The sequence below is a fragment of the Hirundo rustica genome, chromosome 13 (genome assembly GCF_015227805.2).
Source record: "Hirundo rustica isolate bHirRus1 chromosome 13, bHirRus1.pri.v3, whole genome shotgun sequence".
NCBI lineage: Eukaryota > Metazoa > Chordata > Aves > Passeriformes > Hirundinidae > Hirundo > Hirundo rustica.
In genome coordinates this window covers 6314174-6328797 of record NC_053462.1, presented here as the reverse complement: position 1 = coordinate 6328797, position 14624 = coordinate 6314174, and the positions used below count along the sequence as shown (strand labels likewise).

Genomic DNA, 14624 nt, shown 5'->3' with positions numbered 1-14624 from the left:
TTTCTACTTTATAAATGTTGTGTTTCTGCTTCAGAACTCAACAGATACTTTTGTGTGTTCCATAACAATAATTGCAATTTTTCCTTGAGCATTTAAGATGGGCAGAGTAGAGGCAATGAATATAACTGCTCAAAAACATGTTTATTTTTCCATTTCTTAATAAGTGTACAGTTCTTACGCTGAGGGTTAATCTGAATCCAATAGTATATACTTTCTTTTAAAAAAATCCTTTTAATATTAGTATATCTGAATGTTTTATCTGTTCGAGAAAAATAGAACAACACTCACTCATCAAGCTTCACAAAAACAAAGGGATCTGATCCAGAAGTCCAAGAGAATACTTACATACTATTCAAAACATAAAGCTTAAAATGTTTTGTCTTTACTGTATGAAGCTATTGGACAAGTGTTTGGTTTTCTTTTTCAGTTTTCTGAATTGCTGGAAACTTGGTAATTGGCATTAGAACAAGTCGTTTAAAAACATCAATCTTAATTTTTTAATCTGATTATGAAATTATCCAAGGAAAGGAGATCTAATGCCATCCCCTGTAGCCTGTATCTGTGCATTTCAGAGAGGGTTTTTTTTTGTGCAAACCAGAAAACAGAGATCCCAGTTCGGAACAATAATCTTGCTTTATTCTCAGCTTTATTTCAAAGTTTTTATATGTGAAACTATAAAATCTGGGCATTGGTCTACAATATCTAAATATTGATTCTTAGGATAAATAATTAGTCATAACTTTGTTAAAGTATACTGTGTCTACAATAGTTATGCACTTGAGACTTTCTTTTATTATTTTACTCCATATTGACTATAGTTAGTAGTAGCTATTTTTGCTGCCTGTTACGTGCTGGTATTTTGGGGGGCAGCATTAACCCGTGAGACTGGGTATTTGTTAAAAAACCCCCACATTTAAAAACAAATCTAAAAGACAAGCTGCTAATACTCTAGAAGTGGTCAGTTAAGATTTTTCTGAAGGTAGAAACATTTTGTGAAGCGTTGATCCTGTTCTCGGTGAGGGGCGTTTGAAAGCTATTTCTGTGTGCGTTGGTTACTGCAGTTGCCCGAGCTCGGTGCGCTGCTCGGCCGGGCGGGGCCGTGCCCTGGGACCGCAGCACGGCACAGCCGGGCCGCCGTGCCCGTCCGTCCGTCCGTCCGTCCGTCCGTCCGCCCCTCGGGGGCCGCTTGTGTCCTTCCGTCCGTCCCTCGGGGCCGCTTGTGTCCGTCCGTCCGTCCGTCCGTCCGTCCGTCCCTCGGGGGCCGCTTGTGTCCGTCCGTCCGTCAGTCCGTCCCTCGGGGGCCGCTTGTGTCCGTCCGTCCCTCGGGGGCCGCTTTCCCCGTCCGTCCGTCAGTCCGTCCCTCAGGGGCCGCTGTCCCCTTCCGTCCGTCAGTCCGTCCCTCGGGGGCCGTTTTCCCCGTCCGTCCCTCGGGGGCCGCTGTTCCCGTCCGTCCGTCAGTCCGTCCCTCGGGGGCCGTTTTCCCCGTCCGTCCCTCGGGGCCGCTGTCCCCGTCCGTCCGTCAGTCCGTCCCTCGGGGCCGCTGTCCCCGTCCCTGTCAGCCAGCCCCGGCCCGGGATGTGGGAAGTGCCTGGGAAGGGCGGCTGCTTCCTGACCCCAGGCACGGCCTGGCTCGGTGCAGCCCGGGCTCAGGCAGCGCGAAGGTCGGAGGATAAAAAGATAACAGCTCTTTTCTCGGATCACTCCTTGCTGGAGTCTGGGTGTGCCACTGAATGTGGCCTGCGCCTTCAGCATTGGGAAGAGAACGTGCCCGGCATTAAAACTGTGCCTAAGAAGCCAGTCTATCTTCTTGTTGCAAGCAGAAGGAACAAACCCATTTGAGAGGCTGCCTTACAGCCCATAGCAAAAGAGCCAGCTCCTCTTACCTTATATATGAAATTATTGCCGAAGGCTCCGTGAATATTAGCGATGTTGTGAGGGTCCTGGTTGGGCTTTTTTGTGGGATTCAATTTAGTTGTACTAATACGATGTAGAGAACAGAGAAGTTGGTTAAAAATAAGGGAAAGATGACTTCGGATCTCTGCTCTGTGATTTCCCATTTTTCTAACATTCCAATAATGTGAGCAGGAACTCTGTCTCTTATCAGGTGCTAGGGAGCCCGTGTTTGTTGGTTTGCTAAGCTTTGCTAAGCAGAATGTTTTAAGGTGTGCAGTTGGTATTGGAATTGCAGTGCTGGTGTTCAGGTAATGTGGTGATATGTAATGCAGGTTATTGCCTTTCATTAGGGAGCAGTGTTACATTTATTTTCTATTACTTATTCTAATGTGACTGTTTTACCATCAGTATTCAACTGAGGAATTCTTAAAAAGTAAGAATATGAATTGTATTTAAGATTTTAAACAGGTCTGTATTTCAAACAAGCGTTAGCTTTAATCCATCCTTAGATACTAGGTTCTAATTCCATGAAGGCAATGGTATGCCATAATATTTGTGTGGGGAAAAAATAAGCTTATAATAGTTTGGAGATAGGAAAACTAGTATTTTCACAATTTCAGTATTACTAAGCTACACAGTTTATGGGCTGTAATTAAAAATGTATGTATGCATAATAGAGGAAAACCTGAGAGACACACACACCATCCCCTTTTTTAGATTTTGAGTCAATGTACTGTTCAAAATAAAACGTAGAAGTTCAAATACATTGTATCTGAAAAATTCTAGGATTTTTTTAGATCTTTTTTGAAGACTTCTTATACACAAAATGTTGTGAAATAGGTATTCTATGCAAACTGGAAACATTGCGAAATTACTTCCTTTTATTTCTTCAGGTAATTTTAAGTGTCAGGAGTATCGTTCAGTTCTTAATCAGGTTTCCAAGGGACAGATGATTTCTTAGATCATGTTATGTGATCAGACTTGTTGCTGACACTTGTATTTATGTCTGTGAAGGCCCCCTGTGCTGGTTAACTCTCATTCCCAAGCTTGAACACACAGTAGCGTTACCTGTCTGGTTTTGGGTTGGGTTTTCTATCCATTCCATTTGGCCTTGTGTATAAGTCCATGTTATGGTATTAGGTAATATTGGAATAATTGCTGCATGTGAGTCTTTAAATAATATTTTTGTTACATCAAGTGACCTCCCAGCCCCAGGAGGGGTGGCTGTAAACAGAGTGGGATTGACGAGCTGTGATTGGAATTTCAGCATCTCCCTTAGAGAGTTACTGAATGACTTCAGAGAACTTGGGGAGCTCATTCTGGATGTGTTGGGTATGGACAGAGTTTCCATTTCTTGCCTGTTTAGCCTTAGAAATCATTAGAAGAGGATCTGCCTCTTGCTTTGGTACAACTTTAGCACAGTGATCTTTGAGAACCCTTTGTGTGCTGCTGGAATACAAATACCAAATTTTTGTGGATGTCACGATGAACTGCCTTGATTATTACAGCTAAACCACTGCTACAAGTTTTGTATTGTGTGTATTGATCTGGTACATTCAGTAATACTAATGGGAGCTTCAGTCTTAATGTGCTGTATGGTCAATAGTAACATTCTTGATATGGAGTATAAGCCTAAAATCATAAAAAAGGTAGGATGAAATTTACTTGTGGCCTACTTCAGTTATTTCCCTTTGATTTCAGCTCCTCTCCCACTCCCTTCAGCCTAAGCTTACATTTCATCCTTCCAGTGCCTTGGAGGTATCTGCACTTGGTAGCATTGTCTCCTTCACTCCAGACCAGCCCATTTTATAATTTCAGACTTTGAAATTGGCCTTATGGAACTGGAAAATTACTAAAATGCCAGCAAAAGCAGTTATTGGTGATAAATGATAGCAAGAATCTTCAATTTAGAGCTCTCAATTGACACAGACCTCAAATTCTGTCAAAGCTCATTATGAAACATGAAATCTGAGATGTGGCCATTCTGAGGTAATGCCTCTTGGATTGTTTGGAAAGATCACTTTTGTTTCCATAACTTGCCTTTAGAATTTAATGTGATTACTCCCGGGATTTAAAGTTTTTATTGCCAGTTTTTAAGTCTGCTTCTCAGGTGTTTCTAAAGAGCTGTCAAGGTATATAGCTGGATATATATTAGTATATTCATTCATATATATATTAATGTTTTATATTAATTTCTAGTCAATATGAGCTTTTATTAAGAATGAAGAGTTGCAAGGTGGAACACAGAAGTTGTGTGGCTGTTAATTTAGCAGTGACTACTAGTATCTGGTGGTTTAATGCTGTTTGCTGATTTATTTAATTATTAAACTTTCTAAAAACTCTAAATTGATGTTTTATTGGAATGCAACATTTCTATAATTTCTGCTACTTAGATTGTAAAAAGTATTTTTTTTAGTTTTACAAGTTTTTCTTGTTCTTCTCTACAGGGTCAGCTTTACCTGCTGGTGACAGACCAGGGCTTCCTTACAGAGGAGAAGGTTGTGTGGGAAAGCTTACACAATGTGGATGGTGACGGGAATTTCTGTGACTCCGAATTCCACCTGCGGCCTCCATCAGACCCTGAAACTGTCTACAGAGGGCAGCAGGATCAAATAGATCAGGTACTGGATTTCTGCCTTTCCATTAGTTAGTACTGATTTTCAGTCATATTTATGTGTAATTTCACTCACGCATATGTGGGACTGTAAAACTCCTTTAGGTAATCAGATTGGGGTTCTCAAAAGTGCCACTTGAAAGTATTAATATGGTTTTGAGGGAGGAAAAGTAAGACCAACTGAGTAGTTTGGAAAATGGGACTTTAAACTCTCAGAATCCACTTCTGCAAAATCCTCACTCAGGTGAAATGTCTCCTCTGCTCTGTATATGGAAACAGAAGCAGACTGTGGAATTTCCTCCTACATAACAAACTCCCTTCAGCTCACTAAGATTGTCATACCTGAACTTTTGACTTCTGCTGCCCACTTGGCTGAATGAAGGACAAACCCCACAGCAGACTGTGAGTCATGGTGGGTGTTTGTTGTTCTTACTGAGACACAGAGTTGCAGAAATCATGTCTGAGGCGGGGCCCAGTTGTACCAGATAATGCCTAAGTGCAGAGCAATACGAAATCTTACATTCTGAACAAGTTTATAGTGATCACCATTATTGTTTTTTAAATACTGGGGGAAAATGAGTAAGATGCTTAATAAATTGAGGCACTGCATCCTTCTCTCAGAAATCTGACAGATGATTTGCTGCTGTCTAGGTAACAGAATTTAAACATAAAAGCAAAAAATTTTAATTAGTTTTTGTGTTTTCTGTGCTGCAGCTTAGGCATTGTGAAAGCAGACACGTAAAGTAGCTGTTCTCAGCCTTTCTGCAGCTGAGGTTATGGATAGGTTCTGAAACAAATTCCTGATCTCCATTTGAAGATAAGGCTGGAAGTGATGACACTGTGTAGTTGCACATGCTGAAAAATTCACGTGATACGACTTGACTCTTTTCTCTGTGAAAGAGCATTAATTAACAAGTTTACTGTTTAGGATTATCTGATGGCATTATCTCTACAACAAGAGCAGCAGAATCAAGAGATTAACTGGGAACAGATCCCAGAAGGAATCAGTGATCTAGAGCTAGCAAAGAAGCTCCAGGAAGAGGAGGACAGGAGAGCTTCTCAGTACTATCAGGAACAAGAACAAGCAGCTGCTCAGGTCCAGGTAAGAAAAGTACTACAGAATATGATCATCATTTTTAGAAAGAATTAATATTTGCACAGACACATCTGTGCTTGTACCTATTTCCACCTGAGGTGAATATAAGAATCTTTAGGAATATGCTACAATTGTTGGAGCATGCATGTAGATATGGCAACCACCATATTTAAATACATTTAAATACTTGAAAGCAGGCTTTACCTTCTATATTAGGGTTTCATTTATACTGCTTAATTTGGAATGATGGTATAAATTAACAAGTCAGGTTCCAAAGATGGTATTAGCTAGTATTTTACATTACTTGCAAAAAAGCATTCAACTAAACTTTTTGATAATAGTTGAAGCTTTATCTTTGTCTTGCAAGGTTTGTTGCTGTACATTTTAGGTGATTTAGAGTGTGCTCTCACGGGAATCTATTGTGTTGTTCCAAATTAGGCAATCCACAGTTTCTCCCAGTACACCTTTCCATCCCATACCCATAAGCAGCTGATTTCAAAATCGTCTGAAAATGTGATCCGTGCACATGTTTATGCAAAAATGCAATTTAATTGAGTCTTCTGTGCCAGAGACAATATTAAGTTGGTGTTTTGGGTTTAGAGAGTTCTTAACACCCGAGGACTTTGAGAACTGTTTTTATTTACAAACATGTAAGAAATAATCTATATAAAGCATGGATCTTTGGCCTGAAGTAATTCAGAACCATTAACTGGTAAGTTTGTTAAGCATGAAACAAGAACTTTGACATGTAGAAGTTGTGTTATTTGTGCTGCATGTTGCTTTAATAGAACCAGCAGTACCTATCTAAAACACAGACTCATTACTGCTGGCTGCCAAAGGTAGAAGGAACTGAAGAACCTGCTGAACAGGATTAAGAGCCTGCTCATTTGCAGCTATGAATGGGTAACAGAGGGAATAGATGATGAATTAACAAAACTTACGTTGCCTTTGTATACCAAGTCCCTTTGCCAAGTTATTAAAGTTTCTAGTCACAAAAAGCTGCTGCCTTACCATTATCTCACTGTCCACACCAGCACTTTTACTCTGCAGATAGTGAAATGTGGATTATGTACTTATAAGAGAAACTAAGAAAAAATTCCAGTACAGTAACACAGAAGTGCCAGGAAATGCTTGAAACTGTATTTTATTGAAATTACTGATCTGAATATTGGGATACAACAGAAAGAACACATGAAACTTGAAATATGTTTTCAGCTGACTTAATTTTCAAGGAATACGCAATTTTGTGGAGGTCCTACAGTAGTTATACCAAAAACCTGAATTCCGCTGCTTTACATAACACTTAAACTCTTCATTTGTGACCACACAGTGACAGTTCAGGCTGTATGTGCAATGGTGCTGGGTTTATTTCCCATGTTATTTTCCCTACACAGCAGGTACAAGGTGCTGCCTCTCCAGCCAGCGCAAGACAATCCGTGAGTAACGAACGCAAACGCAAAGAACCTCGAGAGAAGGAGAGGGAGAAGGAGAAGAACAGCTGTGTTCTCTTGTAACAGAAAATGGATTCCATCCGGAGCCAAGTGCATGTCCTCAGAAGCAAAAACAAGGAGTAAAAAGGAAGACAAACCTGTTACATGCCGCCTGTGCCTGATTACCCCATGGACTTTGTTCATGTTCCAAGAGAGGATGGATGACTTTGTAACAATCAGACGGACTTCCTTCAAAGTCATAGTGCGTGCTGCTCAAGAGGGAATTCCAAATCACAGTTGGATGCGGCTGTGCTTTGAGTTAGTCATAAGAAATACTGCACCTTGTAGCTGAACACACAACTCATGGCAAGTCCTGTGTCATAGTGACATCCATTACTCATTACATCAGTTAGTAAGCTATTTTATCTTCTACTCTAAACAAAGGTAATTCATTTTGTGTAAGGCTTTTTCCTGAAGTCTGTACACGAGCACAATGGAGTTCTGTGTTACTTCCATAGTACGAAACTATATCTTAGGCTGGGTATAGTCTCCATGACACAAGAGCCCAAATAACAGCTGGGCACTGCCTCCTCAGTGTGTCCAGATTTCTTTGCTTCTGGATCTGGTATGTTCTTTTTTTGAACCCAGATTTATACTTGTTACTGCTATCACTGCATCTCCCGGCCAGCTTTCTTGCCCCAAGAATATGTGACTTGATAGGCAGCATACAAAAATTGTCATGAAAAAAATGGGGCATTTGTTAAAAAGCAAGATGAATATTGTTTGCTTTTCTTGCAACTACAAACTGGGTATGGCAACTCAGATATTATCAGGGTTAAACAAGTAATTTTATAGGTAACTTCTTTTTCTTTTATTATTTTTTTCTCTTGTAGGTAAACTGGACCAGATAAGCTTTTATTTATTGACCTCTCCATATGATAGATGAATGATGAGAGGATACTAAAGTCTATAATAATCATTATTCTATATAAGAATGCAGAGTTAAAATAACTAACTATCTGCCTTTTATCCAAAAGTACCTTGAACTTCAACATGACGTTAACGTGTCCACTTGTATATTTAAGCAAGTGTACTGTAGTTAAAAACACACTTTTTTGTTTGTTTTATAAATCATATATTTTTAAAAAAAGCACACTTCTGAAGGGGTGAGAGGAGTGAAACTGCTCTCTGAGATGGTTTGAAAGGTGGTCAGGTGTAATATTTTGTTTTATAAATCACTAATTTAGAATTTTTGGAAACCAGATTTTTCTAATTTATGGGAACCAAATAAACATGTTGCATCTTGTAGTATTTATAGAATGCAGAAACAGAACACTTGATGAATTTTGAGGGAACCACAAATCTTCCTCCACTTCCATTAAATCAATAGCAATTACCGTCTTGCGTTTGATACAAATTTCTATTTAGCGATTTGTAGATACTTTTGAAAAAGGCTGCTTCTCCTCGACAAGTTCTGTATCTGTGCTCTAAGCCTTAGTGTTCACACAGAATAACCTGGGCAAGCTAAGGTGGAATATGACATTCCTGCTTCCAGGTGTTTGAAGAATGTCTAGAAAGGTGGGTGTCTAACATAAGTCACCAGTAAAAAGCCACTTGACAATTGTTTCAAGCAAACTTGATGGCAACCACTCATCACACACATCTGTCACCAACCTAGAATGAAAATGAGATCAAGGAAGAATGTCTTACCAATTAAAGGGCCAATTTTGTATCACTTTTCTTCCATGCCTTTTCCTCTTTTGTTTTGTTCCACTTTTGTTACGATTTCCCTTTTATAATGATGAAGTAGGAGGTCGCTAATATATAAACTGTAAATTTAAAAATATCTTCTCTAGAAAAGTCATGCCCAGAGAAGTAATTTTAATACTTAATGTATGCAGTTCAGATAATTTTCTATGTCAAAGCAAAGGTGCAAAGGTTGATGTCTTGTTTTCCTTTGCAGCAGCCTAACTTCTTCAAACAAATTAATGTGATGGAGGATCACCAACATAATGACTTAGCTACTTTAAGTAGATGAGAAACTATTCCAATAGTGTCAATAACAGAGACTTTAAGCCAGAATGTTGTTTAAAAACATTCTGTTACTAAGATTTTTCCAAATTTGGGTATTTACATTTATTTATTGACCTTGAAAAATAAATATGTCAAGCTAAGTGTTTGTTATTATTTTCAGTGACAGTATTGCCACTTTAACTCCTTTTGGAAAGAATCTAGCTGTTGTGGCTATGGAGTTTATCTCTTTGCCTAAGATCCTTGCTCACATTAGAAGAATTCATGTAACATTTCCAGTTTCAGACTGATGTGCCTGAAACTTAATATACTGTAGTTAGAAGAATTATGGTCATTTGGTCACAGGAAGAAGAGTTAAATGCAGTGCTCATCATGAAGTTCCAACTTGCAGATATTTCTGTTTCTTTCAATAGATGAGTGAAGGGTTTCAGGGTATCTGAGATGGAAGGCATGCTGTTCTCTGTTAATATCCTTTTTTCTTTACAGGTCTTGAAGCTTTGGAAAAAAGGTAAAGGATTCCTGAAATCTAGGGCTGCATGAGTTGAACTTGTTAGTGGCAAAAGTTATAAGCAGTTCAGCTTCCTAATACCCCAAATGAAATTCACCTGGAAGCTTAATTTATGCCCTACTGGGAGTAACCATTCCAAAAGCACCTGTCACAGCTGGTATCTCTGACAGTATCTGAGGATCAAAAAACCTGAACAGAATTGCTTTTATCTATATGAAGTGAGCTTGGAAAACAATATTGCACAATACAGTCTTGGAGTACCAGGAAGACAATATCTACTTCTGTTTACTTCATTTGCCTTTTTTTTTTTTTTTTTTTTCCTCTTTTTATCCTCCAGCTCATGTTCTTGCAAAAGGGTATAGATTTGTATTTTAAATCTATTTATACAATTTAGCATGCACATGCTGCAAATACCTACATAATATATATATGAAAGTGTCCAGAAAAGTAGAGTAGAACTTGTTTTCCACTAGATAAATGCTAGCACAGAAAACAAAATCATAGAATTTTTGTTGTTGCATTATAGTTGTGACATAAAAAAGCTACACACAAGTATTCTTAAGATTAGCAAAAACCTGAGCACTGCCATAGAGATGTTTTTCTATAAGGCACTTTGTTAAATGCTCAAATCCACCAGTTTTTTGTGACATTCACGGAATCTGCAACCCAACAAAGCAGATCCAAAGGAGGGTTGTAACACCAGAGCACGGAATTAGCATTCCTGAAAATTCACTTAAACACAATGCAAAACTACATTTTGTAGCTGTCCCTGTCATTCATCTATGAAATAACGTGTTCAGAGTGTCTCTGCAGAGCTGCTCTTGTGGTTCACAGGCACAGAGCTCCAAGGGAAGCACAGGCTCTGCTGGGAACCTCACATTGCCAGGCAGGCTCTTACTCACTTGGTATTTCAAATTATTGTCATGTTTCTTCAAACTTGTATACACAAGCTCTTGAAAAAAGTTTCCAGTATGTAATAAAAGGCAGTTTTGAGTTCTTGAAATGGAATTTTCTTGTGCATTCAGCAGGAAATACTCTAGTGAAAGGTAAAGCTGATGTATTTTTAACCGAACCATTCTTCGTTCCTGCTCCACTGGTTTTGTAACAAAGTTCATTGCTTGGATCAGCTCTTTGCATTAGGATGCTTATTAGAAAATCTATACAAACTACATCCTTCAATACAACATGCTGAATTAAGAGCTTATTTTATATAAAAAGTAGATTTTTAAAGGTTGCAGCATTAAACAGGTGACTCAGGAAATGCACGTTAATTGACACAGACTCCTCATTAGAAAGCCTATTACAGAAAAGCAAAAATAACAAGCTGTAGTTTGTTTGCAATAGAATGCTCCCGTTTTTTCCATCTGTGCTGTAATGAAGAACACCTTGGTAGCAAGAAAAATGTAACTCTAAAAACTTCATTCAGTCCAGCATATCCTAGCAAATGTCACATGCAAGGCCTGAAATGGCATTTCATCTTGACGAGTGCTCATCCCTTTTTCTGAAGCAGAGGTAGCCAGAGACTGTTAGTGCTGGGTGGGAAAATGGCAAGAGGTGAGTGACACCTTCTCACACCACATCATTTACACAGAGCCTGTGTGATGTTCACAGTGTTCTGTACAGCTCCCTCTTGTTCACAGCTTGGCCAGGAGAAAAGCAGTGGAGGTAAGCTCGGCTGTGATCTGCTTTGATGGGGAAGAATTGCCACAGGGGAATGCTAAGGAGGAAAGAAAGGCTGGAATATAAAAGTCCCTTTGCTACCTCTTGAGATTGTTTAAGGCTTTGTCCTTAATTTTGCTGTTATTTTGGACACAAATAGCTGTGGCACAGCGTGCAGTGGCCGCATTTTCTCACCTAGGTAATGCCCAGCAGGTTCATTTCCTGGCAGGTTGGCAGTGTCTGTCCCTGGACACACTGCTCTTCTCTCACTGTGCTTTAGAGTCAGGACTAGCTCTGCTGATCCTCTGATAGCCCCAAATATTCTTATTAAATGTCAGTTGCCTTATGTTCAGTTTTGGTCAGTGTCAGCTCCTGTCACTCTGAGCTCTCTTTGCTGGAGAGTTCTCTCTAGAGAACTTGCTGAAATCTGCCTTCCCCTTCCTTTTCTGCTTTGTAGGATTACTTGTGTTCATGGAGAAGCTTCACGTGCTGAAATGGGCAATTCCTTGTTTTTCAAGGTTAAAACCTTTAAATACTCAGATAATTATCATTAGAAAGTCAAGATCCCATGTTTGCCTCTGCTTTATAGCATAGAAAAGTGTGCAACATGATAATGCTATTTTTGGGAAATCCTAGGGGCCAATTCAGATGAAGTTTCAGCACTCAAAGTAACTGAAACGTTTGCTAGCTCAGTCTCACCAGTGTTTACAAATAGCGTAACACTGCTGAAATCAAAGGCAGCTGCTGCTCTGATCAGGGCAGAGCTGAGGCACTGCCTGTGCTGCTGGGGCCAAACGTGAACCAAGTGGGGTTGTTTGACAGAGTCCAACACTCAGCCAAATGTACAGAGATCTTGGGGGTGGACAGGGACACACATCACAGAGCTGGATGAAATAATGGGATACTTGCTCTGTCTTGAAGTTCCTGTTCTCTTTCCTTGTTGAAGCCCTTAGGAAAATTTGGATGGGCTCTTTTCAAGTTAAAACTTCAGCTGTAACTTTGAAAAGTTAAGTTTATGTTCAGCATTTTTGAAAATTTCACCTTAGTTTAGCATTTTTAGATTTTTTTCTGAATGTGTTTCCAAAAAACCTGGGATAACTTGTATTTTTGTCAGAAACCTTGTGATGGTTTTTATTCCTGCTTACTGCCCAAGGAAAAGGTCAAAATTGCAATTAGAAGGAACACCAGTGTGGCTTAAATCACTTGAAGAACTTAAATCAGCTGAGTAATGGGAACACCCTTGGGTTTGCTCATCTCTTGTTTTGGGGAACTCCAAAATAACTCGGAAAACAGACAATTTTCTCTCTAATATTTTGTTATCAGACCAGCAATGGGTCTATTAATTTTAGGGCTTTTGTTATTGCAGATTAACCAGAGCCAGAAACTGGTTTATCTGAGTTACTGTTTTGTTTACAATTGAGTTTTAGTGAAGCCCTTCACACTGAAAGTTTGAAACCAGGTTCTCTGTGAGGTAACAGGATGGGGATTTTGACCAATTGCCAAATAGGGTAGATATTACCACTGAATCCATTAACTACAGGAAAGAAGTATTGCTGTGGAAATAAAATCCTTCTTTTGTTTGGAAAAGCATAGTAATAGGTAGTGTCTTCAAGACAGTGCAGATAGATACAGTGAACCAAGGCACCTGCTTGTGGCTTTGAAACTATTTGTAATCCAGCTTTTTCATTTTTTATCATCAATAGTTACAATAATTATATGTTTGCATTCCATATACTTGGGTTACAGCAGTATGCTTGTATTTCTGGATTTCTTACATGCTTTTTCTTAGGGACTGGCAAGCAAAAAACACTTCAGAGAACCCCTTAAAAAAGTGACCCTAGGTACAATGATTTCAAGGGACAAACCCATTGTAGCAAGGGTTTTTTCACCTGTATTTCGGTAACTCTTGAAATCACTAGTGCTGTAACATTATGCTGAAAAGTGTGACTGATCAGGGAGCTACAGTACAGACATGGATGGAACAAGCAGGTTTTGGTTTGGATATACTTTTTACTCGCAAAAACACCCCAATTAATGCAGGTTGCTACAAATTGTACTGGCCAGGTCTTTACACCTGGGAATGTTTTTTCCCTGTGTCTTTGCAATGTGTAGTCACTGTTTACAGGCTGTTGATAGCAGTTCTTAGAACTATAGAAGTATCAAGTATTTATGCTGTGCCACAGAAATCTATTCTAAATCTGTTACATTGTGCTCAGTATTATGTTAATTCCTTATAGCAGTTTCTTTATAAGGGAGTGAGAAATACTGTCAGCAGTTTCCCCAGAATAACCTGATAGAGCTTTAATGTTAAATGGTTTATATTACAGCTTTCAGAAAAACAAGTTCTTATCAAAGTTTGTTTTTTGGTTTTTTTAAGTAATTTTCAATTATCCTTTTATCTGGTCACCAGCTGCATAGCCCTTATTTGTATCACTTGTGATAATCACATACACATTTTACACATACACATAAGCTTAGTGAAGAAATAACTGATGGAACATACAAAAATGAATCCTACAGAAGTCACCCCAGCTTCTCCAGTGCTAAGTCAAATAATTGCTGTCTTAACTGCCTTGATTGGGTCTCTTTATAAAAAGAAATGTTTTTTAAAAAAGCCCCTCGCACAAAAATACGCCAGGGTTTAGAAAAGTTCCAAAGTACTTCCAGATTAGTAATGTCTTCAAGATGCCACCAGACTTGTGCAATTCCTCTGTTAAATCAGCAGTTTAGCTGTGAGTCTGTTAGTCACCCCATGCTTACCTGATCTCTAAATCTAGTCTTAAAAGGAAATGCAAAATAAAGCTGATGCAAGGGACTCTGGATTTACCAAGAGAGGGGAGAAGTTAATTTTTTTAACTTGTATTTTAGAGGTGCATGACACAATTAAATCTAGTCATGCAGTAGCATTTGTACCAATGTATGTGAATTAAATACTTTTCATCTTGTTACACCATTATCCAACACTGTAATGGCATCTACAAGTTCAACTACTGAATGTTTTGCATTTTAAAAGCCTTAATTGTTTATATTGTATTAATGTGTTTTTAAAGACTATAAGGAAATAACATTTTCCTTGTAAATTGTTAAAATAATTTTGAACACAAATAATTTTCAGAAAAATCCAGTTCTGTATCTTAATACCCCTTTTTGTTTGTGTACCACAAAGCTGTTAAATTCTGTTAACTTTTAAAATAGTGTCTCCTGTTATCAGCCTCTCTCTAGTTCAAGGTCTTTACCCAACTGAGATTTATTTTGGTTAACAGTCTTCTGACACTCATTGTATGTAAATAAATTCAAGTGAGCAAACTTAAATAAATATTTCATTTAGATATTTAAGTTCTTTCCTAATAATAAAGGTTGGATGATAAAAAAAACCAACAAAAACTCACTCTG

General features: G+C 38.7%; 1 protein-coding gene across 2 annotated transcripts in view; it reads left to right on the top strand.

Moving 5' to 3' along the window:
- Positions 1-14562, top strand: part of MINDY2 (MINDY lysine 48 deubiquitinase 2) — a 32648-nt gene extending 18086 nt beyond the window's left edge. Inside the window, exons 7-10 of one of the 2 annotated variants that reach the window (XR_005702971.1) lie at positions 4341-4514; positions 5436-5609; positions 6998-7477; positions 9551-14562. Coding sequence is in view for 1 of the 2 variants with exons in the window: in XM_040077292.1 (XP_039933226.1) it covers positions 4341-4514; positions 5436-5609; positions 6998-7117 (468 nt within the window). In the remaining variant the exon portion in view is untranslated. Of the gene's footprint in view, positions 1-4340; positions 4515-5435; positions 5610-6997 lie in introns of both variants that reach the window. The other variant, XM_040077292.1, reaches the window with a different exon arrangement.
- The last annotated feature ends 62 nt before the right edge of the window (positions 14563-14624 follow it).